This window comes from Apodemus sylvaticus, chromosome 2, assembly GCF_947179515.1.
Source record: "Apodemus sylvaticus chromosome 2, mApoSyl1.1, whole genome shotgun sequence".
NCBI classification, from domain to species: Eukaryota; Metazoa; Chordata; class Mammalia; order Rodentia; family Muridae; genus Apodemus; species Apodemus sylvaticus.
In genome coordinates, this window is record NC_067473.1 from 62,611,054 (window position 1) to 62,638,342 (window position 27,289).

The following is a 27,289-nucleotide window of genomic DNA, read 5'->3' on the forward strand; positions in this document are numbered from 1 at the left end:
GAGGTGGTCCATGAGTCGCCCCACAAACTTACACAAACACCGACTTCAGTCAGATAAGAATGGTTTATTGAACGCACACCATAACACTGTTCAATCAGGACCATAGCTCAGATGGGACTGACACACACACACACACACACACACACACACACACACACACACCATGGTGAGCTCATACACAGATGCAGAAAGTACTGCTCAGTGCTCAGCTCTGACTCAAGCCGTTTTAGACATAACAGTTCAGATTGACCTTTAATTTGATGGCTCCTATGTAAAGCTTTGTGGAATTCCTTAAGATTAACAAACCTCATGCAGTACATGTAAGAACATAACAGGATATATGATTAAGGATACATGCCCTTGCTCTGAATCAGTTCATTTTCTGTGTCAGTGACTGGCAGTCACGTTACAGCAACAATGTGAAATACCTGGCAGGCAGGGAACAAAATGGCCACAGCTGTGCTGGGGGCGGGCAGGCCTCAACATGAGTTTGTTCTCTGAACCCACCATGGCAGAGAGAATCAAGTCTGGAAAGTTGTATATATAGATGCTGATATTCACCGTCAGCACACACATAATAGTACATAACATTGGAAGACTTCTTTGAAAGCTTGTAAGTTTCCAAGGAGATGACTGGTGATCTCCTTGGGTAGAGAACCTCTTTAAAGAGGTTAGCCATTAGCGATGTGTGACTGACAATCACGTTTGAAGTGTGGGGTATCTGTCGGAACTGAGAGATGAAACACACACTAGATTTAAAATGAAAAAAAAAAATCTCAGTTTGGGAGCTGGGGATATAACTCTGTAGACTGCTAGCTTAACATCATTGAAGTCTTGGGTTCCATTCCCAAGAGGCACATGCATGGGGCCTGGTAGACTTGCCTATGCTCCCAGCACTGGGTAGGTTGAGGCTGGATCAGGAGTTCGAGGTCATCTTCCACTATATTTCTAGTTTGAGGATACCTTGTTCTACATGTTCTAAAAAAAAAAAACCAATCAATTTTACATGATGCAAAAGTTGGGTGGGAGAGTTAGCTCAGCAATTCAGAGCACTTGTTGCTCTTAGGGAGGACAGGGGTTTGATGACCCCACACGCCCAACAAATGGAAGGCGAGAGACCATCTGTAACTGCAATCCCTGGGGATCCACCGCCCTCTACTGACCTCCAAAGGTACCACACACACACATGGTACATACACAGGCAAAATACTCATACACATAAAATAATAAAATTAATTAATATTTGTGAGTACTGTGTGTTATATTTGATTAACAAAATGTGGGGACAGCAGGACAGTTCTGTTTGGTTTTCTTTTTAAAGATTTTTTTTGTGTGTGTGACAGGATTTTTCTGTGTAGCCCTGGCTACCCTGGAACTCATTCTGTATAGGGGGGGCTGGCCTCGAACTCAGAGATTCACCACCTCTGCCTTCTGAGTGCTGGGATTAAAGGTGTGCACCACCAGGGAACGATCACCCCCACCCCCATGCCTCTGGCAGGCAGGAGAGCTGGCTCTGTGCCTCGTCTGGGCATCACTGTAGACCTGGCCCTCGTGGCTTTGGATGAGCTTGCCAGGGCCTTGCTGGGAATCTCACCCTGTGGAGTGCAGGGGAGCTGGCAGGCTGACACACCCAGCAATCACCCAGGCCCAGATCCAGGGCTCCCGGCTGGCCCACCTTAACCTCTACCCTGTCTATGAAATTCTGGAGTGCGTGAAGGGGCAGGTCCTGCAGAGCCATAGCATCTGGGTCTCCATGACACAGGGCGACAACACGATATCGAGAGGCATCTCAGAGAGGATCCAGTATTGCTGTAAAGCAGAAGCTGAAGATCTCTAACCAGGTCAATGACTCATTGCAATGAACATTATAAGTAAAGATGTGTAGACAAAGGCTTTACAGTGACATACTTGGTAACTTCTACAGTGATGTGTTTGTTTTGGTTTGTTTTTTTAAATTTTCTTTTGGGTGTAGGTTGCAAGGGTAGACAGTGGATCCGAAGGGACTGGAAGAAGGGTGAGATTCACAAAGAATCAATAAGTTTTTTTTTTAAAAAAAAAGTGTGCACCACTACCACAGCCCAGCTCTTCTCCCCGCCCCCCAGACAGGGTTTCTCTGTGTAGCCCTGGTTGTCCTGGAACTCACTCTGTAGACCAGGCTGGCCTCGAACTCACAAATCCGCCTGCCTCTGCCTCCCAAGTGCTGGGATTACAGGGGTGCGCCACCACCGCCCGGCTGCCCAGCTCTTTTTTAAAAATGATTTTTAAAATATATGTGTGCCACATGTGCCACATATGCCCATGGGAAGCAGAAGAGGGTACTAGATTCCCTGTAGCTAGAGCTGTGAGCCACCTGACATGAATGCTGGGAACCAAATGCTGTCCTATGGAAGCGCTCTTAACTGTTGGGCCATCTCCAGCCCCCGCTTACTTTCTGGTCCACCTATGGTGATATACATTTGACTCCCTGTAGATTTCTGTTGGGTAGCACCCATCCAGGCCCAGATATTAAATATCTCTCCATTTTGCTGATGCAGTGTTCCTCTAGTGGTCGTTTATTGAGTGGCTGCAAATGAGGTGACAGACACAAAGCTGAAGAAGGAAGATGGCGGGGAGGGGGGGGCTCAGTCAGTCTCATTGCTAACCTTACCAGGTACTTAACAATTGATTGAATGTCAATCTGAAGAGGCCACTAAACCATTGTCTGATGAGGAGAGACAGGGTGGCTGTTGAGTGTTTAGGGAGGTTAGCTAAGAGGTTAGGTTGTTCTTAGTTGTACTCAAAGAAACAAAAGGAAAGAAACTAAATTCAGGGATTCTCTCTCTCTCTCTCTCTCTCTCTCTCTCTCTCTCTCTCTCTCTCTCTCTCTCTCTCTCTCTCTCTCTCTCCATGTTTCTTTCTTATCTAGTGTTAGGGGGTAAAACCCAGGGGATACAGAGTAGAAAAGAGAACCACAAAGTATCCAAGGCCAGCTACATCTGATGGAAGGCTGAGGGGGCGGCAGTTCCCCAGTTCCCAGTGTGGATGTGAAGGCTTTGACTGCAGTGCCTCACTGGCCTGGAGGCTCGCTCAGTTCACGGAGGCCTCCTCACGCTGTCAAATGGGTGCTGCTGTGCACGCCACACTGCGTTCTGGTCTTCATTCCAGGACCCACAGCTTGTGATGGAAAAAGTGAGTAGAGAAGGGCCCCCTCTTTTAAACAAACAAAACCAGACTCATCTATTACAGACTGCAGAAGGGTGGAACCTGCTGCTTAAGTACCTGAGGAGGGCCTTGAATTTAAAAGACCCTCCACCTCCACCTCCCAAGTGCTGAGATTATAGGCATGCCCACCTCCTGATCTTAAGTAGCACTGGTGAGCTGAACCCAAAGCTTTGTGTAATCCAGACAAGTACTCTTATAAAGGGAGCTACATCCTCAGACATTGGACAGTGACTCTTTGTTTTGGTTTTTTGGGGTGTTTTTTTTTTTTTTTTTTGGTTTTGGGTTTTTTGGTTTTTCGTTTTCTCAAGACAGGGTTTCTCTGTATAGCCCTGGCTGCCCTAGAACTCACTCTGTAAACCAGGCTGGCCTCGAACTCAGAAATCCACCTGCCTCTACCTCCCAGAGTGGTGGGATTACAGGCATGCACCACCACCACCCGGCTGACTCTGGAGTCAGGGCCTCACTAGGTAGGCCTGGCTGGCCTAGGAATGGTATGTTGTAGATCTACCAGGCCGGCTGTGATGGTTTGTAGAGGTGTGGCCCAGGGAGTGGCAGGATTAGAAGACGTGGCCCGGTTGGAGTAGGTGTGGCACTGTGGGCGTGGGTTATAGGTTTCTCATTCTAGCAGACTGGAAGTCAATATTTTGCTAGCAGCCTCCAGATGAGGAACTCTCAGCTCCTCCTGCATCAGGCCTGCCTAGACACTGCCTTCCCCCTGCTTTCATAACTGAATCTCTGAACCTGTAAGCCAGCTCCAATTAAATGTTCTTTTTAAAAATTGCTTTAGTCATGGTGTCTGTTCACAGCAGTAAAACCCTAAGGCACTGGCCTAGAACTCACAGAAATTCTCCTGCTTCTGCCTAAAGGCATTTGCCACCACAACCAGTTTTAAAGAAAGGTTTTTGAAGATTGGCCTAGAGGTTAATTCTGCTTATAAATATCCATTCTTTTATGTCTTAGCCCAACACTGTTACCAACTTTGACAAGAGCGGAGGAAAGTATGTGTATGACTTCTTACACTTCTCTCCCTAAGTTTGTAGTCCAAAGCTGCGCCAATCAACCGCAGCCTTAGCTGTCACCAAGCCTGTCTTGCCTCGGAGTCTGCTGTCTGTTGTGGATTGTTTGTTTGTTTGTTTGTTTGCTTGTTTTAGAAATAGCCATGGGCTGGAGTTGGCTCCGCAGTTAAGAGCACTGACTGCTCTTCCAGAGGTCCTGAGTTCAATTCCCAGCAACCACATGGTGGCTCACAACTGTGGGAAGCCATTAGAGACCCTCACTTCGGCTGACAGGGCAAAGGTTCTGAGATTAGCAAACAAGAGCCTCTCCCATGGGCATTGGTTTAGCCATTGTTTCGAGATAACTGCAGAATGGTCCTGCCTGCCCGACTCATCAGATGACCTCTTCACCTCCTGCTGTAAATGCCAGGAATACCTCTGCCCCTCTTTGTCTTTGCCTTGGGGCACATCCCTCCTGAAAGCCTTAAAACCTGTGTACCCCAGAACATTAAATGAGGCCTCGACAATTGAACCCCTCTCTGCCTGTCCTCGTTCTTTCTCTCCCCCCTTTGACCCTCAGGTAGCACCCCTTCGGGACCCTGCAATAACTGGACCTGCCGGACGGGTTACACACAACCATCCATAATGAGATCCTATGCCCTCTTCTGGTGTGTCTGAAGACAGCTACAGTATATTCAAACATAAAATAAATAAATTTAAAAAAAGAAAGCCATAAACAGAACAAATGAATCAAATTACTTTTTCCTTTTTATTGAGCAAACAAGGATTATAAATCAAGAACACAGCATTTTTAAAAACTGGGGGCTTGAGAGGAAAGAATCTGTCTTATTCTGTTGTAATAGAGAAGAAATAACAATTGAATTGCTCCAACCAAGAGTGCTGCCATTAGTAGATCAGTAGTTCCCATTGTAGCATACTGGCGAGTGATGGGTTGTTGGTTTTGTATCTGAAGTTTATTAACGGCACTGAGTAAGTAGATGCAGCCTGAGGCAGAACAAGTGCCCTGCTGTGTGTGGATGGGCCGGTCCCACACAGTCAGTTCGTTCTGCACCTTTACGACTGGCTAATGTCCTGACGGACATTTATGCAGGACCTACAACTTGTCTGAGAAAGAATCCTTGGATTCCTCTGAGACAGACTGTAATTTGTCCTTACTATCTATCATTTCAATTAAAGTGACTGTGGCGCCCTTTCCTTCACTATAGACAGATAAGGTACGGAGTCTGCTATGGCGTACCCTAATACTGCATTCTGTCACACATCCCTTTAATCTTTCATTTTCCTGTACTTCATTCAGCTCAGGAAGTTGCCCCTGCCGAACTCTTAAGCCAAACCTAGTGAGAGTGAACCTGTTTCGTAGCTGATAGCATAGTCACGCCTGAGCACTTACAGTTTGTGTTCATTACAGAGTTCTGACCTTCTAAGTTTCCATTATATCACAAGTAGGGCACTAAATTAAGTCTGAATAAACTCAAATGTAGATTATATTACCTATAAATCACCTCAAGATGGCAAAGGATGTTATAAAAGATCTACCTTTAAAAGGATCTAGTAGGGTCTGCGGTTGCCATGACTCCGGACGAAGGAGGGCGCCACTGGCATTTAGTATGTGAGAGCCAACATCTTTCCATACGTTGGGCAGTTCCTCACAATAAGAAATTACTCTGTGCCCTATTCGAGTTTTGAATGTCTCTTTAGACATCCGTGTACGACCTACAGCTGCAAGAATGTATCTCTTCATTCTCCTCAGATGACGGTCTGTAAGTTCTTCTGTGCTGTATCTTTATTTCAATGAAGGTATTTTCGTTCTTACCATGTACAGATAGTTGCTGACACTTGCAAATAACGTGTGTCGTTAGTTTTTACCCTAATGTCTACACATGTCCCTGCTTTTTCATGTTTCTCCAATTCCTTTCTTCCAAGCTCATCTTGCCTCATGGTAAGGGTAGGCACCTGAGGACTCCATTACGGCTTAGTACTTCAAGTCATGCTGAAGTTATGACCTTATGTTTCCCTCTTACATTATAGTAAATTTGATAGTTTTTAATTAATGTAATTGTGTGGACAATCTATACCCGAATTGCACTTTCAATATTAAACAAAACAGATATTGCCTACTAGGTGATAAAAACTGACAGAATAGTTCGTCTAGAACCAATGAGTTAGGTGCAAAGGCACCAAGAACGATAAGAACACAGCAATGGCTGGGAGGTAAAACAGACTCGGGAACACGGGGAAGCTAAGCGCTGGTTAAGACGTCAGGTAATGCAGCAAGGGAATGTAAGAGCCCGCCTACTGTCTGGGGGTGATCTGGTCCTAGGAGGCAACGGAACGGTTTCAGCATGGTATACGTCCTTTCTAACTAATTACACACCCTTTCTCCTTCTCTGACTCCACGTACTCAATCACATACTCTGGGTAAATCTGTTCTTTCCGGAAAATGACAAAGACAGAAGGATTCAGCCTAGTGTCCACGCAGCTGTCATAGAGCACAGGAGGGCTACTGAACGTCATATTTCCTTCAATGACATTTCCAACCAGGACTCGGGCTATGAACATGACGGTGCTTCTGGGGTCATAGGAACAACTCTTGTGGGCATAGATAGCTTCTTTTGCAAAATAATTTCCTGGAAATGTTGAGAAAGGTGGCGAATTAGTATCAGTGAGCACAGGTTATAACAGAATACAAAGAACCAGACACTGATATGAGAGGAAGATCTGCCAACAACACCTGATGGACACCTGTGAGCCACACCTCCCAATAGTTAATCCTCAAATCCTCAGCAACAATGTAACTGCATTTCCAATTAGGTGCAAGGCTCTGATAACACTTCCAGAGAGGTTTTCCTGAAGACCACCTATTTGCAGGCCACCCCAAGGGCTTGAAAGCCAGACTGAGTAAGAAAGAAAAAGGAAAAAAACAGACATACACCAGCATATTCACACACGCGCGCACGTGCACGGATATGCACGCACGCACACACTTCCTGACCCGCATTTTGACCAGCTGCCTGGAATTATTACTGCTATGCCTTTCCCTCCAAAACAAATCCATTGTCCTTCTTGTTGGGTATTTGGTCGTGGTGACAACCAATATAGAGAACTGATGTGAAAAAGCAGGGCTGTTGCGGCCATAAACTTGACCCCAGGTCTGTAGGCCTTTGCAGATGGTCTGTGGGGGGAAGATGGAGGAATCTAGATCTGTGGGCTAAAGCTGCAGACAGCTCAATGGGCTGCTGTGGGATGGGTTGGGGAGGAAACCAAACCCAAAATCCCAAACTGAAAGCAGTGTTTATGTGGTTGCAAAGGGGAAACAGAACTGAAAGCTCTATTGGGGGTTGGGCTAGGGCCATTTGTGTTAGAGCCTAGCAACCAACCACCTGTGTGCGGTTGCCTTCTGCCTACACCCTGATCTTGCTTTTACCTTCCTTTCTTTCTTTTCTAAAAAATTGTTTCTTTTCTTTTTATATGTATGTAGTTTTGTTTAAAATTTTATTTTATGTATACGAGTACACTGTCGCTGTCTTCAGACACCCCAGAACAGGGCATCAGATCCCATTACAGATGGTTGTGAGCCACCATGTGGTTGCTGGGAATTGAACTCAGGACCTTCCGAAGAGAGGCCAGTGCTCTTAACCACTGATCCATCCATCTCTCCAGCCCGAGCACCCTCACTTTACATGGAACAAAAGGACTGTGATTACAGCCTGAACTGCTGTGCACCCATGCGTGCCTGCGTGCGTGCGTGTGTGTGTGTGTGTGTGTGTGTGTGTGTGTGTGCGCGTGTGCGTGCGCACACGCATGGAAGTCAAGAGGACAGCCACAGGAGCTGGTACCATCCACATCTATTTACTGTTGACTGACTGCAATGGGACCCCTCACTGGCCCTGAACTTGGCACACTGCCTATGCTGCCCAGTCAGTGAGACCCAGAAATCTCCCTGCCTGCCTCCCCAGCACTGAGATTACAAGCACCTGTCACAGAGCCTCCATTTTTTTTTTTTTTTTTGTTCTAAGGATTGCACTCAGGTCCTCTGACTGAGCCTGAACTATTCTCCTCTGCCCTGAGCTACTCTCTTTGCATGTCTTCCCTCATGGCACTGTTTTCTTTTCTTTTTTTCTTTTCTTTTTTTGGTTTTTTGGATTTGGTTTTTTCGAGACAGGGTTTCTCTGTGTAGCTCTGGCTATCCTGGAGCTCACTCTGAGGACCAGGCTGGCCTCGAACTCAGAAATCCGCCTGCCTCTGCCTCCCAAGTTCTAGGATTAAAGGCGCTCGCCATCTTTCTTATCAAGGTAAGGTTTAATCAAAACATTTTCAAGAGAATTAGTCCATCCAGGACCTTTCCGCTGACTTAGAACGCAGGCCAGGAATTGGGAAATAACCAAACGCACACACCAACCCAGCCCACCACACTTCTACAGCCATCGCCTCGAGCTGCCCCCCCGCCCCCCTTCCTGTCTGCTCCCAGCTCTGCAGTTATACCAGACTGGTAGCTACAGCTGTGCTCCACACTGATCCACGAGCCCCTGAGTCACTGAAGGACAAGGTGGCAATATGTAGGCTGACTCTCCTGGAACTCTTCATGTGAACCAGGCTAAACTCACTCTCAGAGATCCTCCTGCCTCTGTCCCGCTTTCTGCCTCCTACCTCTGCCCAGATTGCATGCATGCACCGAAGCTGGGCAGTAACAGTGCACACCTTTAATTCTAGCACTGGGGAGGCAGAGGCAGGTAGCCTTCTGAGTTTGAGGCCAGCCTGGTCTACAGAGTGAGTTTCAGGACAGCCAAGGCTACACAGAGAAAGCCCGTTTTAAAAAAAAAAAATTATGTACCACTACACCCAGCTATTTTTATTATTCTGCACTGTGCTAGCTCTGGTCCCTACTATAAATTATTCTATACTAAACTGCCCAGACCTATACATACAATAGCCACCAGAACTGCTGTATCATCATCATCATCATCATCATCATCATCATCATCATCATCATCTTTCTCATCCTCTTCTTGTTCTATTAATTTTTAGGTCAGCATACAAGTACTGGGTTTCACCCCGGCATCTCCATACATCTGTATCATTATACTTTATTTTCTCTCTTTCTAGTACTGTAGAGCTAAAGCTCTGGGACCTCTCTCAGGCCAGACCACAGCTCTGCCATTAAGAAATAGCTCCACCCTTTTCTCTTTCTATTTTAAGACTCAGTCTTACTAAATTGTTCAGGCTAGCCTTAGATTAAATCTTCCTGCCTCAGCCTTCTGAGTAGCTGGGATTCCAAGCCTGCGCTGCCAGGCCTGACTGTATATTATTCCTTAAACACCCACAAAGAGCGAATGGTTCATTAAAAAGGAGGAGTTGGATTCTGTGTGAGGAGAGACCCCGGTAACCCGTGGCTGAGATGAGAAAGGGCGTCTCCCCATTCTGAACTGGAACCCATCAGCGGCACTAGACAGCTACTTGGAAGAGCTCTGCAGCCACAGACACAGGTCAGGAAAAGCCATCTCCAGTAAACAGCGATGGCAGAGAACATGGCCAGCAGAGGGAACAGTTTACAAATAGGAAGATCTTGAGTTGTTCCCAGAGAAAAAGACAAGTCAGACAAGACAGGAGCCCTAGGACCAAGGCCTCGAACCCACATCCTCAAGACAACGGAGCTGTCCTAACACAGGCTTCAGGCAACTCAGCTTATGTTCTCTCAAGGCCGCTAGAGCCCAGATATGCACCATGTTTACAAAGTGACGCCAAGGGCATCTCCACGAAACCACGTGCAGGGTTGGAGTCAGAGCTCTCTCTCCTCCAGCACAAACCTTTTCCATATCTGGTCTCCCGACTTCCATGTAGGATCCACTCAAAATTATTCTTACAGATGTAATCCACATGGGTGCGGTTTGTTGCGTGAAACAGGAGCATCTCATTGGCATTTTTCATCTTTAGCTTCTTCCTGATATAGAGAGAGGTGAGATTCAGTACCAGTACCACTAGGCCGGCAAGATGGCCACCACTGGGCACGAGAGCTGAGTTCGGTCACCTGGACCCATGTGGTCAGAGGGGGGCAACTGAGTCCAGCGAGCTTTCTTGTGATGGGCACGCCCCACACCCTAGTGTCAAATAAATACATGCACAAGTAAAATAAAATGAACACGCCCCTCTTGATCTACTCAAACAACATGACCCCAAAGAAGGTCTGATTGTGTCACCTCTGAAAAGTGTCCCACAGCTTTTGGTTCCATATCCTCTTTATCGTCACAATCTTGAAATGTTTCATGGATGCTTTAAAGTGCTCACTTACTGTGGCATACTCCGCGTCCTGGCTATAGAGTTCTAGAAACTTAAAAAAAAAAAAAAAAGATGTGTAAATGTTAACTAGGAAACACTGAGAACATGCTACTCATCACATGTGCCCGCCCATGCCGTTACCACCTTCTGCTGTTCTCCGGTAGGAAGGGTTGGCTTAGCACGCCCATATCTGGCCTGTGTTCATTCTGGTAATGAACCGACAGGCACCTATCTGTTCAGGCAAACTTATGTGGTATACGGCTTTGCCCAGAGACCCAGGAAGTTAATCACCCAAATTCCAAAGCCAACCAGTGACAGAGATCAGAGATAACTATGGAACACAAGCAGATTGACCTTCACGAGAGCTGAAGCCAGATGTGAAGGCTAAACCAGACCAGGGACAGTCCTGTCTCCACCGGGATGGTGACAATGTGGGATGCACGAAAGCTAGGCTACTGTTGCTCTCAGAACCCTACTTTCTTTATCAGTTACGATCTCACAGGGTTGCTGTGAGAATCTGCCTGAATGACACTGCATCTCTAGAGACACTGAGATGCCCTAGAAAACAGTTGTTCTCTGGGAAAGCATCACCAGCATACCCAGGTATGACGTCATACCCAGGCACCTTGCCTTTGACGCTGGAGCTAAGCTTTGAAGAAGCAATTCACGATAACAAACCTATACACGTACTGTAGAGCATTTTCCCACCTTTAAAGGATTCATCCACCAAACAAGCAAAGCCAGTTACCTCATATTCCTTAAGAGAAACAGGGCTAGCATTCTTCTGGGGAAGAGAATTCAGGGCCAGAGCATCTGCCTGGGGCATCACTGGCTGAGGGCTACAGATAAAGACAGAAGGAAAAGTCACTTGGCTCCTGCTCTTTCCACCCTCGACACGCAGCCAGAAAGTCAAGGCTTTCTGAGAAATGTGGTGTTGACTTCTGTATTTCCTCTGAACTACCCCTGAAAATTCCTGGTTCCAGTAACCACAGGTTTTATAAAGGGGGTAATTTAGTAACGTAAACACTCTTTCCCACTACTTTAAACAGTAAAAGCATGGGCAGGAGAGACAGCTCAGTAGGTATGGGTGGCTACAGGAAGGCCTGATGACGCATCTCACTGCTAGATCCTCTCAGGTTGTAGGGAAGAACCGACTCTTTAGAATTTGTTCTTGACCTCCTCCTGTGTGTGTGTGTGTGTGTAGGTCACACACACACACACACACACACACACACACATACTGAGTAAATGAATGAGTGAATGAATGAATGAATGAATGAGTAGTAAATAAGACTACCACGTAAGGCACCAATTCTTTTTGATGTATCTGCTCAACCTTCAAAGGTACAGGTGTGTCAGGGCAAGCTGGTGTGTCTTGTAATTTCTTTGCCAAATGATAGACAGGTTAAGTATAGAAAGACAGAGGAAGGGACCTTGCCTTTTTGTAGAAACTGTATTCCAGGGTGAGAGATCAGCTGGAAGACTGAAATAACCACAGCCATCCCTTAACGTCAGTCAACAGGACAATCAGAGCAAAGTATCCTGACCCAAAACCCTGCCTGGACCTGACAAGTCCTCAAAATCTAATAACCAGCCTTTAGAAGACACCCATAAAGTGGCCTCACTGGAATATGGTGGAGTACATTTTGATTGCCCAAAATACCTATTTCTTTTTTCTTACTCTGTTTTTTAAAATTGCATTTTAAAAATAGAGGGTAGTCAGATGTGGAGGTGCATACCTTTAATCCCAGCACTCAGAAGGCAGAACGAGGCATAACTGAGTTTGAAGACAACCTGGTCTTCATATTGAATTTGAGGCCAGGTAAGACTATGCAGAGAGATCCAGTCTCAGATACAAACAAATGAGAGGGGGAGGGGAGAAAATAAAATAAAATGTGGAGGATGGACAAGGAGATGGTTCATGGGGTGTAGAGGAATTTTAATCCAGCAATTTGGCAGCTCGGATCACAACCAAAGACTTCCTAGGTCTGTGTGATTTGGCTGGAATGCAGACACACCCTTAGTGCACACCTTTAATCCCCCAGCTTGGAATCCTTTACACACACCTTTAATCCCAAACAAAGACATCTAATAGAGAGGCAGACAAAGTGACAAACCGAGAAAGATTTGATAGAATGAGTCAGAGATAGGATACACCCAACTATTTAAGAAAGCTATTTAAGAGCATGGAAGAGAGTTGGGAGTCTGTTCAGTTGAGTGGACTTGAGTTTGGTGAGTCAGCTGGAAGTTAGTTCAGGGAGCTGAGTTCATTTGTGAGTTCACGTGCTGGTCAGCAGAGGCAACTGAAGCCAGAGAACAAGAATGAGCCACAAGATTAGAACGATTCAGTGAGAAGCCGAGAGAAGCCAGACTGAATCAGTCAGCTTGGGAGAAGAGCGTGAGCCAGAACAGCTCTGTGGAACCAGCCAGCCTGAGTTCAGAAAGAACTAGAAAGGGGGAGCTTTATTCAGCAATAAGCCTCTGAGAAGACAATTATATAAGGCGAGTAGACGTTGCAGTTACAACTGGGAACAATGAGGCTCTGAGCTCAGATGCCCAACAGCCACATAAAAAAGCCATGCATGGCAGCGCCCCGCCCCCAAAACCAGTACTGGCAGGAAACTGGAAACAAGTGTTCCAGGGACATGCTGGTCCGGTCATCCAGCGTAGCTGACGTGCAAGCTCCAGGTTCAGCTAGCAACGTCTCAAGGTAGATTGAGGAAAACACCAAAGTCAAATTCTGCCCTCCACGAGCACCAGAACAGGTGCGATCACACGCACGCACATGCATGCACATAATTTTTGTATAATTTTTTTAAATCCTATGTGCATCGATGTAGTTTCAGACAGTTGTGAGCTGCTATGTGGGTGCTAGGAACTGAACTCAGATCCTCTGGAAGACCAGTCAGTACTCTCAGCTACTTTTTTTAAAAAAACAATTTTTAAATCAACTACAAAAGGTAATTTTGAAGAATATGGGAAAATAGACCCTGAAACGCATAATACATAACGTTTAATGAATTATTGTCAATTTTGTTAGATGTGCACATGTGCTGTCACAGAGTATAACACTAGGAGGAATACAAACCAAAGAACCTTTCACTACTGAACACTGGTCACAGGGGCCACTGTCCCCAGGCTCTGAAGGTGATCTCAGCAGTGAACACACTGGTGCCACTAAGCTTCTTATGTAGACGAGGGGGGCAGTGTGGTTCATCTGCCCAAACCCCCAGGGGCAGGTTGTGCACTTAGGTGACCCAAACCAAGCTGCTCCACCCCACAGCACTGGCGCCCACATCCCTCCCAGACACGACTTTCTGCCTCTCCCATTTCTGAGCACTTTCTTTCTTTTTTTTTTTTCTATATTCTTAATCTGAGCACTTTCTAGATGTCATTTCCACGTTGCCTTGTGGTAACCCACCTTCAGCTCTCATAGCTACAAGAGTCTAGAACAGCTTGATTTTTTATACCTGCCTTGAAACCTGAGTCATATTATTACACACCCCCAGAGGGAAAAAATCCAACTGCAAAGTTTGTGAACAATGAGATTTTTACTGAGTTTTATAGCAGACAGGCAAGTTACAATGAATTTCCCACAGCAAACCCCGCCTTGAAACGCCCATGGGTACAATGATTACAAGTCTATTAAAATTAAAACCAATGCCTTTAGCCAACTTCTCTCTCTCCAGCTCGTCACCAGGCTGCTAGCTTAAGCGTTTTTCTCATCTTCCTCTCCTCTCAGCACAACCAAAGACAGAGCGAGGACCCACAGCAAAACAAAAATCCAGTGTATTCACCAGCACATCCCTGGACCCAGCCAGTCACAGCTGGAAGAAGCGAGGCCCAGAGCATGGCTGAGAGTGGCTAAAACACCCTGTAAATTAAGGGCAGATGCTGGTTTCATGGTATAGCACCCCCCACCCCATACCCCAAACCCCAGGCCTTGTATCCATTACACAAAGCTTAACCAAGTGCTTGCACCCCATGGCCCAGGAAACCTTCAGTTATGTGACATTGTTTAACAATCTCCTTACTCATAGATAACTCAAACAGAAACTACAGTGAGACAAAACAGAAGCAGGAACTTCCCAAGAGCATAGAATCCAGACTCAGTATGATGAAGCAAGATCATGGCCCAAGGGGGCTGGAGAGATGGCTCAGCAGCAGTGACTGAGGTCGTGAGTTCAATTCCCAGCAACCACATGGTGGCTTACAACCATGTGTAATGGGGGGGTCTGGTGCCCTCTTCTGGTGTGTCTGAAGAGAGCAATAGCGGTATACTCATATGCATAAAATAAATAAATCTTAAAAAAAAAAAAGCCAGGCAGTGGTGGCACACACCTTTAATCCCAGCACTTGGGAGGCAGGGGCAAGCGGATTTCTGAGTTTGAGGCCAGACTGGTCTACAGAGTGAGTTCCAGGTCAGCCAGGGCTATACAGGGAAACCCTGTCTCCGGGAGGGAAAAAAAAAAATCATGGCCCAAGTGAACAGCTGCAGAACACTTACTCTGGACCTCTTCTCTTCTGCTCCACATCCTTCGAAGAAACAAATACTGGCCTTCTGACAACATGCCTTTGAGTCTTGGAATCTATATTCGTCTGAATCATCCCTTTAGACAAAAATAAAATAAAATATTAAGACTTGATACTAGAAAATGACTCTTTTCCCTCATAGGTCATTTGTACAGCAAACATTCATAACTGAATCTTTTTTTTTTATTTCTTCTTCTTTTTTTCTTCTTTTCAAGACAAGGTTTCTCTGTTTAGACTAGGCTGTCCCAGAACTCACTCTGTAGACCAGGCTAGCCTCAAACTCACAGAGATCCACCTGCTTCTGCCTCCTGATTGCTGGGAACAGGGCTAGGCAGTGGTGGTGCGTGACTTTAATCCCAGCACTAGTCAGATAGATCTTTGTGAGTTTGAGTAGAGTCTGCAGGATAGCTATGTAGAGAAACCCTGTCTCAACACACACACACACACACACACACACACACACACACACAAAGAGAGGCAGGGCAAACTTTTGGGATGGGTCGTTTAAAGTTACTTGCATAAGTGAAATGGATTCATTCTACTGAGACATTAGGACTCAGTAAGGGTTATAAAACAAAACAAAGAAAATTAAAATTAAAAAGGTAAACTGGCTATCGCTGCAATGATACTCAAAATCTTCCCCAGGTTCTGATGTTAAGAAAGTTGGTAGGTACTGGAGAGATGGCTCAACGACTGAGAGCACAGGGTGTTCATCCAATCCGGGTGCTCATCCAACAGACCCCCATTTGAACCTCATCACCTGCGTGGCAGCTCACAATGTCTGTAACCCCAGTTCTAGGGGTTCAGATGCCCTCCCTCTTCTGGCTGCCATGGGCACCAGGCACACAGTTTTATAAAATGCAGGAAAAATATCCATATACATAAAAATAGAAAAAAGTTAAGCCCAGGGTGCAAGAGATGGCTCTGGGGTTAACAAGCACTTGCTTTCCTTATATGGCATTAACATTAAAAAAATCATGTTTTAAATGAATCATATAAAATAACAAATCTGAAGTACAATGGTTTTCATTTAATAAAAACTAATTCAATTTTTGTTTGATTTGATATTGGAGGGGGGTATTATTTTGTGTTCAGATAACGTCTCACTAATTCTCCTGCCTCTGACTCCCAAGTACGGGATTAAAGACATGCTCTGGGTCCCCATTGGGGTTTTGTTTGTTTGTTTGTTTGGTTGGTTGGTTGTGTTGGTTTGTTTTTGTTTTGTTGTTGTTGGTGGTGGTGGTGGTGGTTGTGATGGAGTTTAGAGATAGTTTCTCTGTGTAGCCCTGTCCCGGAAATTGCTCTGTAGACAGATTGGCCTCGAAATCACAGAGATCCACCTGCCTCTGCCTCCTTTGTGCTGGCATTAAAGGTATGTGCCACTACTACCCAGCCCCAATTAGTTTTTAATACCTAGTTTTCATAACCATAATTTTTAACACTTATCCTGGTAGCTTTTGACAATTTGATAGAAACCAAGACATATGTGGGAAGAGGGAACCTCAGATGAGGAATTGCCTCCATCAGATTAGCCTGTGGGCATGTCTGTGGGCATGTCTGTGAAGTATTTCCTTACTTGCTTATTATGTGGGAGACCCAGGCCACGGTGGGCGGTGTCATGCCCAGGCAGACGGAACTGTTCTGTATAAGAAAGGTAGTAAAGTACCTTCAGAATACTTTGCTTTACAGTAAAGTAAAGTAAGCCTGGGGAAGCCTGCCAGGAAGCAGCAGTCTTCCAGGCTGTCTGCGTAGTGCTCCCGCCTTGTCCTCCCTGACCGGTTCCTCTCGTAGTTGTTTTTGGTAATGGTGTCTATTACAGCAACAGAGATTCAAGCTAGGACAACTACCCTAACAACCCATGACATTCAGGACTCTGCCTTGTTTACTCGCTGTTTGTCTAGCGGACACAGGGGAAATAAAGCAGCAAGCGTATTTCAATGTGTCTTGGTGGGAACGCCAGGTAGATTTCCAAAATCGGTTGGTGTAATATAATCCTTAAAGTTACATTGTTTACAACATGATAAATGGCGTAGGACTCAAGCCTCAGAGACAACTGGGAAAGTCAAGGACTTGAGAAAGTCTCACTTCTTCAAAACTGTCCCTGAAAGGGCAAGTGTTTCAGATCTCATTTCTCTTTCAGTTAACCTATCAGACCGGAAGGAGCTACTAAGAAGACCTTCCTACAGAGGCTCAAAGAAACATGGTGGCGGGCCAAGCACCCAAGTGGAGATGATACATGAGATCACTGATCAAGAGGGGAGGCATGGAGAAAAGAGTGAGTTTCTAGATGTCGCAGGCTGCCCAGAGGCCCAAGATCTCCAAACAGTCAAGCGTCCCACTCGGAATCAGAAACATAATCTGGTAGCGCTGCAGAACCATCTAGATGTCTTGTCCAATCCTCTGATTTCTGGGAGAGAAGTGGGCACAGAGAGTCTGGACGCTCTCCTGGGGGGTTGCATAGAAAGAGTGTGTTGGAAACAGGGCCTCAGGCCACCAGCTGCCACTCTGAGACTGTTTCACTACGCTAAAAAAAAAAAAAGGCCCTTGACACATGGGTGTGACATGCACATGGACTGTCTGCGTTTGTGTGCTCAGTGCCAGATGCTGTGGACACTGCACACCACCAAAGACAAGAACTCACCTTGAAAGCTTAGCTCGTAAGTCTGTGAACCAGCATGGAACGGCAAAACTCCCCTGGGACAGAACTGGAAGACAGACTCCAGGTATGCAGAGTTGATGTCGGAGCTGGTGTGGCCTGGGTTCTATTCACACAAAAATGAAGAACACATAGGTGAAGACTTTCAGGAAGTCTCTACTCTTCTATCTCACACAGTTTTGCTTTAATGACGAAACTAGGGAGACTCTCCCATGCCAGGCTTCCTACCTTCCCACCAGACACCAAGTCACAGTGCTGGAGAGAACACTGTTCTGTAGAAACTGACTACACTTCTAATGAGTGCCTGTTGCAGGATATTTGATCACACTGTGAACCCCAAGGTGTGTTGTTTACTAGGAAAACTGGTTTCTAGTTGTGGTGTGGCTCCGCCCTGGCATACACCTATAATTGGAAACAATAAAGGTTACGTTAGTTTGTAGAAGGAAGCGCCCATGTTTGAAAGTCGTATCTAATTGAGTGAGTAGCAGACAAAGTGATGAATCAGAGAAAGATTTGACAGAATAGGGAACTCTCAGGAGAACAGAGAGGGCAGGGAAGTCAATTAAGAGAGAACAGCACAGAGAGCAAAAAAAGAGAGGAGTCAGTTTTACTAGGATAGTTTTACAGAGACAGGTTGGAGAGAGAGACAGAGACACAGAGACACAGAGACAGACAGAGAGACAGACAGACAGAGAGAGAGAGAAAGAGAGAGAGAAAGAGAAAGAGAGAGAGAGAGAGAGAGCTAGGTGAAGGTGAGATGCCAAATCTTTTAAGTTCAGACCATTTTTAGAGAACCTGACCTAAGTTTGAACTCAGGTAAACTAACAGGCTGGTACCTAGCATTAGTTTCCAAATTGCCTCCCATCAAAACCTGAGCCTAGCTCCAGTCTCTAGGCTAATTCCCAACAAGACCAGCGTTTCAATGTTACACCACCCTTAACAAGACCAGTGTCTCCAGGTTTTTCCCCTAACAAACCTGCACCCCCAGGTTATGAGCCATCCCCCGCCTAATGACCACCAATGCAGAGGGGAGCAGAAGTTAGGTTTATGATATGACTCCCAGAACCAACCAATTATGTTAAAGGCCACAGTAGCTTTCCAATTAGATGCTTGCACACGTACTCCCTGCTTGCTGCTTACTATAAAGCCCTACCCTGATAGACAGTCAGGGCTCCCCAACTAACACCACCACCACCAAAACCATCCTGTGTATGTTGCAGGGGCCCGAGCTAGCTCGAATAGAATAAAGACCCTGCTGTGTGTTGCATCAGATCGACTCCTGTGTGTATTTTTTGGGGATCTCTAACATTTCCCGGGCACAACAAAGATAGAATGAGCCAGAGAATGAGAAGGAGCCAGAAGATTAGAACAGATTGCTAGAGTTAGTTTGAGGCCAAGCAGAGCAAAGAGTCAGAGGCCGAGAGAGAAGCCAGATTGACTCAGTCAGCTTGGAGAGCAGTTTGAGCCGGAACAGCTGAGTTCACCAGCCAGTCAGAGCTCAGAAAGGGCTAGGAAGGGTGAGTTTATTCAGCAATAAGTCTCAGGTTAGCGGATGGAGGCAGTAATAAGCCTCTAAGATGACAATTACATCATCTATCCCTTCAGCTTTGTGCCTTAAACCATTTTTCCAAATTTCTCACACAGGAAATACACCAGGGAACTGACTAAACAGGGTTCAGGAGTTAGGAGAAGGACTTGGTGGTTCAGCATTTGAACATCACCTAGGTGATGGTCTATGAACCTCGATTTGACTAGCAAGGCTCTAGGGTCTGGTGCAGCTGAAGATAGTTATGAATTCAACCCAACACAAATACAAAATACATCCTAAAAATATCATGAGTTTCTTAACTCCATTGTATTTGAACCTTGTAGATAAAATGTGGTTTCACTTTCCTCGTCCATCTCGTTTTTCTTTTCTTTCTTTCTTTCTTTCTTTCTTTCTTTCTTTCTTTCTTTCTTTCTTTCTTTCTTTCTTTCTTTCTTTCTTTCTTTCTTTCTTTTTTTTTTTCAAGACAGGGTTTCTCTTTACAGCCCTGGCTGTCCTGGAACTCACTCTGTAAACCAGGCTGGCCTCGAACTCAGAAATCCGTCTGCCTCTGCCTCCCAAGTGCTGGGATTACAGGCATGTGCCACCACCGCCCAGCTTTTTTTTTTTTTTTTTTTTTTTTGGTTTTTTTTTTGAGACAGGGTTTCTCTGTGTAGCCCTGGCTGTCCTGGAACTCACTCTGTAGACCAGGCTGGCCTCGAACTCAGAAACATGCCTACCTCTACCTCCCAAGTGCTGGGATTAAAGGCATGTACCACCACCTAGCTCACTCTGTAGACCAGGCTGGCCTCAAACTCACAGAGATCCTCCTGCTTCTGCCAGGCTAACTATTTTTTTAAGCATTCTCCCATACACTGCCCTCCCTGCTTTTGAAACAGAGTCTGAAACTCATGTGGACTGGGCTGGTTTTGAACTCACAGAAATTCAACTACCTCGGCCAAGTGCTGGGATTAAAGGCATGTGCTACCATGCCTGACCTATATATATTCTTTTTAACCTTTGGACATTTATTTAGTGGGAGGGTAGGGGAAGTGCATTAGCCAGGGTGCCCGTGTGAAGGTCCAAGGACAGCTCGTAGAAGTCACTTTCCTCTTCTACCACGTGGGTCCCAGGGATCAAACTCTCCACCGTGGGGGAACACAGATAAAGGCTCAAACCTTTACCCTCTCTCTCTTTTAGTGGAAGAAGAGCCAACTCCATGTATACCAGGATGACGCCACAAGAACTCATTCACATCACACAGCACAAAGGCTTTGCACTGTGTTTATGCACATTTAAGACTATGTTTTAAGCCAAAGGCAGTGGTAGCGCAGGCCTTTAATCCCAGCACCTGGGAGGCAGAGGCAGGCAGACTTCTGAGTTCGAGGCCAGGGCTATACAGAGAAAAGAAAAAAGAAAAAAAGAAAGAAAGAAAAATTATATCTTAACGCCTTTGTAGTTTGAATGTCCCAGGGGAAAAATGTCTGTATTAAAAAGCTCAGAAATGCTGGGCGGTGGTGGTGCACTCCTGTAACCCCAGCACTCTGGGAGGCAGAGGCAGATGGATTTCTGAGTTCGAGGCCAGCCTGGTCTACAGAGTGAGTTCCAGGACAGCCAGGGCTACACAGAGAAACCCTGTCTTGAAAAAAAAACCAAATCAAAAAAAAAAAAAAAAAAAGCTCAGAAATGTTCTTTCTTCCTTTTGTTTGTTTGGTGCAGGATCTCGATACACACCGGGCTGGTATGACCCAGTGATATGATTTCATGCACCCCCATGCTTGTGGGTGAAGTTTCTTGATGTTTTATTAGGAAATGTGATCTATAAAACTAGACATACTGAATGTTTAAATTACATTTACTTATTTCTTATAGAAGTCAGGTTGTCAGGTTTGGTGACAGGCACCTTAGTTGGTGGCTCTAAATTTAAATTTAAATATCTCCTATCTCTTTTTGGTTGCTGGCACTGATGTCACTAGGATACAAATGTTTCCTGATCTTTCTTCCTTATCTGACAGAACATTAAATACATAAGGTAGGAACCAAGAGACCTAGAGTTTATTTTCATCCTTACCAAGGTTAATTAATTTGGGCTTCTAATGTCTATTCCCACAGCACTTGACAAAATCTCCTCTATGCGACTGCACTTTGACAGCATGCTTGGCTTGACCGTAAGAAGAATCTGGAGTGTTCGTGTCACAGGAGCCCACTGTGACCAGAACTCTGCTGTGCTGGCCCCGGGAGAAAGCAGATCACCACAGGGATGGAGAAGTCAGGTCTGGCACGTGGCCTCCTTCAGAACAGCCACTCTGCCTCACACTCCTCTCGGCTCAGTTAGGTTCCTTGGAAGATTCTTCCTTACAATGTGTGTGCTGCTGGGAGCCTTGGAAAGCACTGTGCTGTGGCCTTGAGGATGGAGGGAGCCTTGTAGACCCCCTCCCTACTGCCCACAGCCTCCCTCCCTACTGCCCACAGCCTCCCTCCCTACTTTCCACAGCCTCCCTACTGTCCACAGCCTCCCTCCCTACTGCCCACAGCCTCCCCACTGCCCACAGCCTCCCTCCCTACTGCCCACAGCCTCCCCACTGCCCACAGCCTCCCTCCCTACTGCCTCCAGCATCCCTCCCTACTGCCCACAGCTTCCCTACTGCCCACAGCCTCCCTCCCTACTGCCCACAGCTTCCCTCCAGGGTGCCTTGTCCACAGCAGACGTTAACACTGCAGTGTCCCTGCCCTGCAGTTAGGGTTTAGTCATAGAGGCACTACGGTCCTTCCAATGGACAGTGTGTCTCTCTCTGCTTTGGCTAATCCAATGCCCCTCACTTCTAACTACGCAGAACCTCGCTGTCACCTCTGTCCTCTGCTCTTGGCTTCAAGTCTCTCTTTCGAAGTCATTTTGATTTGAAGTCATTTCTCGCTCTGCCTTTTCCTCCTACCCCCACCCCTTTAAAGCTATGAATCAAAAGAAAAGACATTTGCCGAAAAGGAGACCCTCAGCTTCCCCAACTCTATTCCTTCTTGTTGAGTCACCGCTGTGGGTCAGCCTAGAATCTTCTAGTCCAAGTCAAGTCTGTGTCAGGCCAAACTCCGACTGAATACTAGTGACCAGTGTGGTCTGTATGTTAGAGCAGGATAAGACATTCTGCTAGTACAGCACGGTGGAGACATCTCTCTCCATCGGTCTCCTAAGCCCGTTACCACCCTTTGTGCTGGCTGTATACTTGGAACTGATACACAGAAAGCTAGTTCACAGCCCCAGGCGTCTTTCAGAATGGGAAAGAGGGACACAGGACTGAGTTGTGTCTCCCAAGTGAAAAACAATATGGGTTTGAGCTTCTCATTCTTCCTAGAGTAGAGGAACTGGAAACTGGCCGGAGGCCCCGCCTTCCTAGTCTACGAAGGTATAGGTATGTAGGCTTCAAACATTTCAATAGTGTTTTGGCTTCTTTCCCCGCAAAGGGAAATGGTACTCACCTCATTCCCATACTGAATATATTCATTAAGTTCATTCTTCCAATACCAAAGCCACTTGGTGGTGAAGACAGAATTAAGTGTGTTTTCGGCAAATGAAGGAGTGGAGAGGCGTCGGATGGGGTAGGAATCACAAGTCATTTTCTGGAAATTGATCTGATGTTTTTCTATCAAAATGCTGTGAGAGAAAGGTGGAAAGTTAACTTTGGTGACCTCTGTTCCCAGCATTCTGGTTACCCCTACCATGAACACAATGGATCTACAAATGTTCTTTCTCCATTTCCCTCTGACTCTTTCATTCTAAGTGGTATTGGGATTGAGCCTAAATTTCCTTTGCACAGCTCCCAGTCTTACACATAATAATAAAAAACCCTGAAATTCAGACAGGTAATTTGTCTGGACAACATATGTGTGGTGGTTTGAATATGCTTGGCCCAGGGAGTGGCACTATTAGGAGATGTGGCCTTGTTGGGAGGAAGTGTGCTAGAATGGGGGTGGGGGTGGGCTTTAAGACCCTCATCCTAGCGGCCTTAAGATGAAGATGTAGCACTCTCAGCTCCTCCTGCACCATGCCTGCCTGGATGTTGCCATGCTCCTGCCTTGATGATAATGGACTGAACCTCTGAACCTGTGTTGCCTTGGTCATGTGTCTGTTCACAGCAGTAAAACCCTAACTAAGACAGTATGCAATGTTTTTCCAAAACCAGACATTCCTGCTGGGTGTGGTGGTGCTTTTCAATCCCAGCATTCAGGAAGCAAAGGCAGATGGATCTCTGTAAGTTGGAGGCTAGCCTGGTCTACACAGTGAGGCCCTAAATAAATAAATAAATAAATAAATAAATAAATGTAAAGAGATATTTATTTTTTCCCTTAAAACAATTTCCCAGTGGCCTTGAGCGAAGGCTTCCTGTGGCTGGTTGAGAGTACTAGGTGGTCTGATAGAGGACTTGGGTTCAATTTCCTGCACTCACATGGTGACTCACAACCATTTGCAACTTCAGTTCCAAGAAATCCGCACATGCAAACAGCCAAAACCACTCATACATACTAAAGAAAATAAAAAAAAATCTTTACATAAAGGGAAAATGTAAAATGACACCCTCTAACCCCCTGCCCCCCCATAAAAGAAAAAAATTGTTCATAAAACAAATCGACTTAGTGCTTAGGAACTCATTTTTTTAATTAAAAAAACAGATTTATGGTAATTCAAATAGTCTGAATAATGTAGGACTGACAAGCTCAAAGCTATCACAGTAATATTAAAGCACTATCTTAAAAAAAAAAAAAAAAAAAAAAAAAGACTGGGCTTGGGCTTGGTGGCAAATGCTTTTAATCCCAGCACTCAGGAGTCAGAGGCCAGCCTGGTCTGCAGAGTAAGTTCCAGGACGGCCATGGCTACACAGAGAAACCCTGCTTCAAGAAACAGAGCAAAACCCCTACCATTTACCTTTTTCGCTTTCCTACTTTCATGTGTACAAGATAGCTCTCTGGAGGCTACATGACATGTAACTTTACAGCAGATTTCATTTTATATTTGTGTGTATGTATGAGTTTTGTGGGTGTGATGTGAGGGGGTGTGGCTATGATGTGTATGCACATGATGTGTGACGTGTGTGCATTTGAGAGTATGTGTCTACATGGGTAGAGTATGCATGTATGGTGTGTGTATAAGATGTGCATGTATGCACACGTGGATATATAACATGAGTGTTTGCATGTGTATTTATGTATATGATGTGTGTGTTTATGTGCGTGTGTGTATTGTATGATGCACGTGTGTATACATGCATGCATGTATGTGTACATGTGTGTATATGGTGTGTGCACACAAGCACATGCATGGAGGTCAGAGAACTACACTTAGAAGTCAGTTCTAGCCTTCCCCAGTGTATTCTGGGAACTGAACTTAGTTCATCCTTTTCACACTGCAAGCACTTTTCTACTGAGCCCTCATCCAGCCCTAGGTATTATTTTTAATATGACATACTGATAGCTGTAATTAACATACACAGATCCTCAATGTTTCAAGAGTGGTGATGTTGTTGAGATGAAAGTTTAAGAACTGCTGTTCTAAGAAAGACCTCTTAGGTCCTTGGTCAGGAAAGATCAGGGAACCTTCAGTAATAAGTGGAAGACATTGTTGGTCACCACAGGTTAAGGGAATCGGGGAAAGCAAGAGCAAGAATACTGCTACACATATACTACACATATGCTACACAATACTGTCACCACAACAAATTCTATTCTTAGCTGGGTTTAAGAAGGAGGAAAAGTATGTTGTGGGGGAGAGCACCAGCCCCCCCCCCCAAAAGTTCATCTACATACGAGAACAGTTAGTGCTGCCCCCTCGTGGCAGAATGCAGCATCACAGAACATCTACCTAAATTCCATACTGGAATAAAAAAAGGTGTACACTTCCCTCTTGCACACCAAAAGTCAAGGTACTCATGCAGCTATCACCCACGCCAACCCTGGCAAATGCAGAAATCCAAGGCACCTCTTGGATGCTTCTAGAACACAGAGATGGCACACACAAAATTGTAGGTACACATCAAACGTCTGTACTAGAACACAATTATTCAAATTATATGTGTATGGGGGTACATGTGTGCATGAAAGTTAGAGGTCAAACTTTATATCTACTGTGGATTTTTAAGATTTATTTATTTATCAGATGAAGGTACACTGTAGCTGTCTTCAGACACACCAGAAGAGGGTATCCGATCTCATTTCAGATGGTTGTAAGCCACCATGTGGTTTCTGGGATTTGAACTCAGGACCTTCGGAAGAACAGTCGGTGCTCTTAACTGCTGACCCACCTCTCCAGCCCCTCAACTGTGTTTTGTTTTGTTTTTTATGAGACAGGGTCTCTCGCTGACCTGGAACTCACCAAGCGGGCTAGGCTGGGAATCACCTGTCTCAAGTCTCCCAGAACCGAGATTACACACACACACACACACACACACACACACACACACACACTGTGTTCTGGGGAGTGAATTCAAGCACTTTACTACCTCCCAAACTGTCAGTTATATTTTTAAATTATTAAACTAAGCCAAAGGCTTATTTATTCTGAATCACTTAAATCATTTTTTAAATGTGTCTCTGTGTGATGTGTGTATGTGTACATGCATGCACATGGATCTATATGTATGTGGAGGCCAGAAGACAGCCTCAACTGTCATTCTCTGGCACCTTCCCACATTGCTTTTTAAGATGAGGTCTTCAAGCCGGGCGGTGGTGGCGCACGCCTGTAATCCCAGCACTCTGGGAGGCAGAGGCAGGCGGATTTCTGAGTTCGAGGCCAACCTGGTCTACAGAGTGAGTTCCAGGACAGCCGGGGCTACACAGAGAAACCCTGTCTCGAAAAAACCAAATCAAAAAAAAAAAAAAAAAAAAGCCTATAAAGATGAGGTCTTCACCCAGGAGGCTAGGGTGGCTAACTAGCATACCCTAGGGATCCATCTGTCCCTCCGGCCCCAGGTCTGGGATCTTAAGCGCACACCATAGCCCTACCTCCTTCCCCCACCCAGAGCTGGGGACTGAATCCAGGACCTTGCGCTTGCTAGGCAAAGATTCTACGACTGAGACAACACCTCAATATCTGTCTGGCTTTTAGTTTTTTTAAATTAATTCACTAATTTATTTTGAGATAGAGTTTTCTATGACCCTTTGGTTCTCCTGGAACTCAGTCTGTAGACCAGGCTGCCCTCAAATTCAGAGATCTGCCTACTGCTGCCTCTGGAGTGCTAGGATTGAAGGCGTGAGCCACCACGCACTGCTGTGTCTGTCTGGCTTTTGTAAAGCATGGGTTTGAGGGGGTGTAACAGGTCCTCACACTCATAAGACAACTGAACTGCTGTCCCAGTGTTTTAGGTTTTTTGTTTGTTTTTGTTTTTCTAAGACAGGGTTTCTCTGTGTAACAGAGCACTGGCTGGCCTGGAACTTGCTCTGTAGACCAGGCTGGCCTCAAATTCAAAGGGCCTGCCTCTGCCTCCCAAGTGCTGGGATTAAAGGCGTGCGTCAACATTACCTCCCAGGTTTTAATGTATTTTTGTTTAATAATTTTTGCTGTGTGTGTGTGGTATGTGTGAGTGTGGGCACACGTGCCACTGCACACAGGCAGAAGGCAGAGGACAAGCTGCCTCCCTGGGGCAGGGCCTTTTTTCTTTCTCCTGTTATGTGGTATACCCCAGGCTGCGTGGCCGCCAGCTTCCAGTGGGGGGCCATCTCACCCGGCTTCTTCATGACTTCCAGGGAGCAAACTCAGGTTGTCAGGCTTTGGGGACAAGTGTTTCCGTGCACTAAGCCATCCACCTCCCCGGTTTCTGCTGTTTTAAATAGTGACGAGCTATTAAGAGTATGAGCTGGGGCTGAGATGGCTCAGAGGTTAAGAGCACTGACTGCTCTTCTGAAGGCCCAGCAACCACATGATGTCTGGCGACCATCTAACAGTGTACTCATACACATTAAATCAATCAATCAATCAATCAATCAATCAATCAATCTTTTTTTTAAAAAAATGAGTATGCGCTGACCTCTGTACTGTGCTTTTCCATGGGACACATCTACAGACCAGTCACGTCATTGTTATGTCACTTGAGCGACTAAATC

General features: G+C 45.7%; 1 protein-coding gene across 2 annotated transcripts in view; it reads right to left on the bottom strand.

The window, feature by feature from the left end:
• Positions 1 to 4,946: 4,946 nt before the first annotated feature.
• The window catches only part of Zc3hav1 (zinc finger CCCH-type containing, antiviral 1), a 49,244-nt gene continuing 26,901 nt past the window's right edge, over positions 4,947 to 27,289 (bottom strand). For both annotated transcript variants that reach the window (XM_052173459.1, XM_052173460.1), the window contains exons 7-13: positions 22,676 to 22,850; positions 17,665 to 17,785; positions 14,998 to 15,100; positions 11,239 to 11,329; positions 10,412 to 10,542; positions 10,022 to 10,155; positions 4,947 to 6,844 (exon numbers count right to left, since the gene is read on the bottom strand). In XM_052173459.1, the coding sequence (XP_052029419.1) occupies positions 6,576 to 6,844; positions 10,022 to 10,155; positions 10,412 to 10,542; positions 11,239 to 11,329; positions 14,998 to 15,100; positions 17,665 to 17,785; positions 22,676 to 22,850 (1,024 nt within the window). In that variant the 3' untranslated portion in view covers positions 4,947 to 6,575. The remainder of the gene's footprint in view (positions 6,845 to 10,021; positions 10,156 to 10,411; positions 10,543 to 11,238; positions 11,330 to 14,997; positions 15,101 to 17,664; positions 17,786 to 22,675; positions 22,851 to 27,289) is intronic.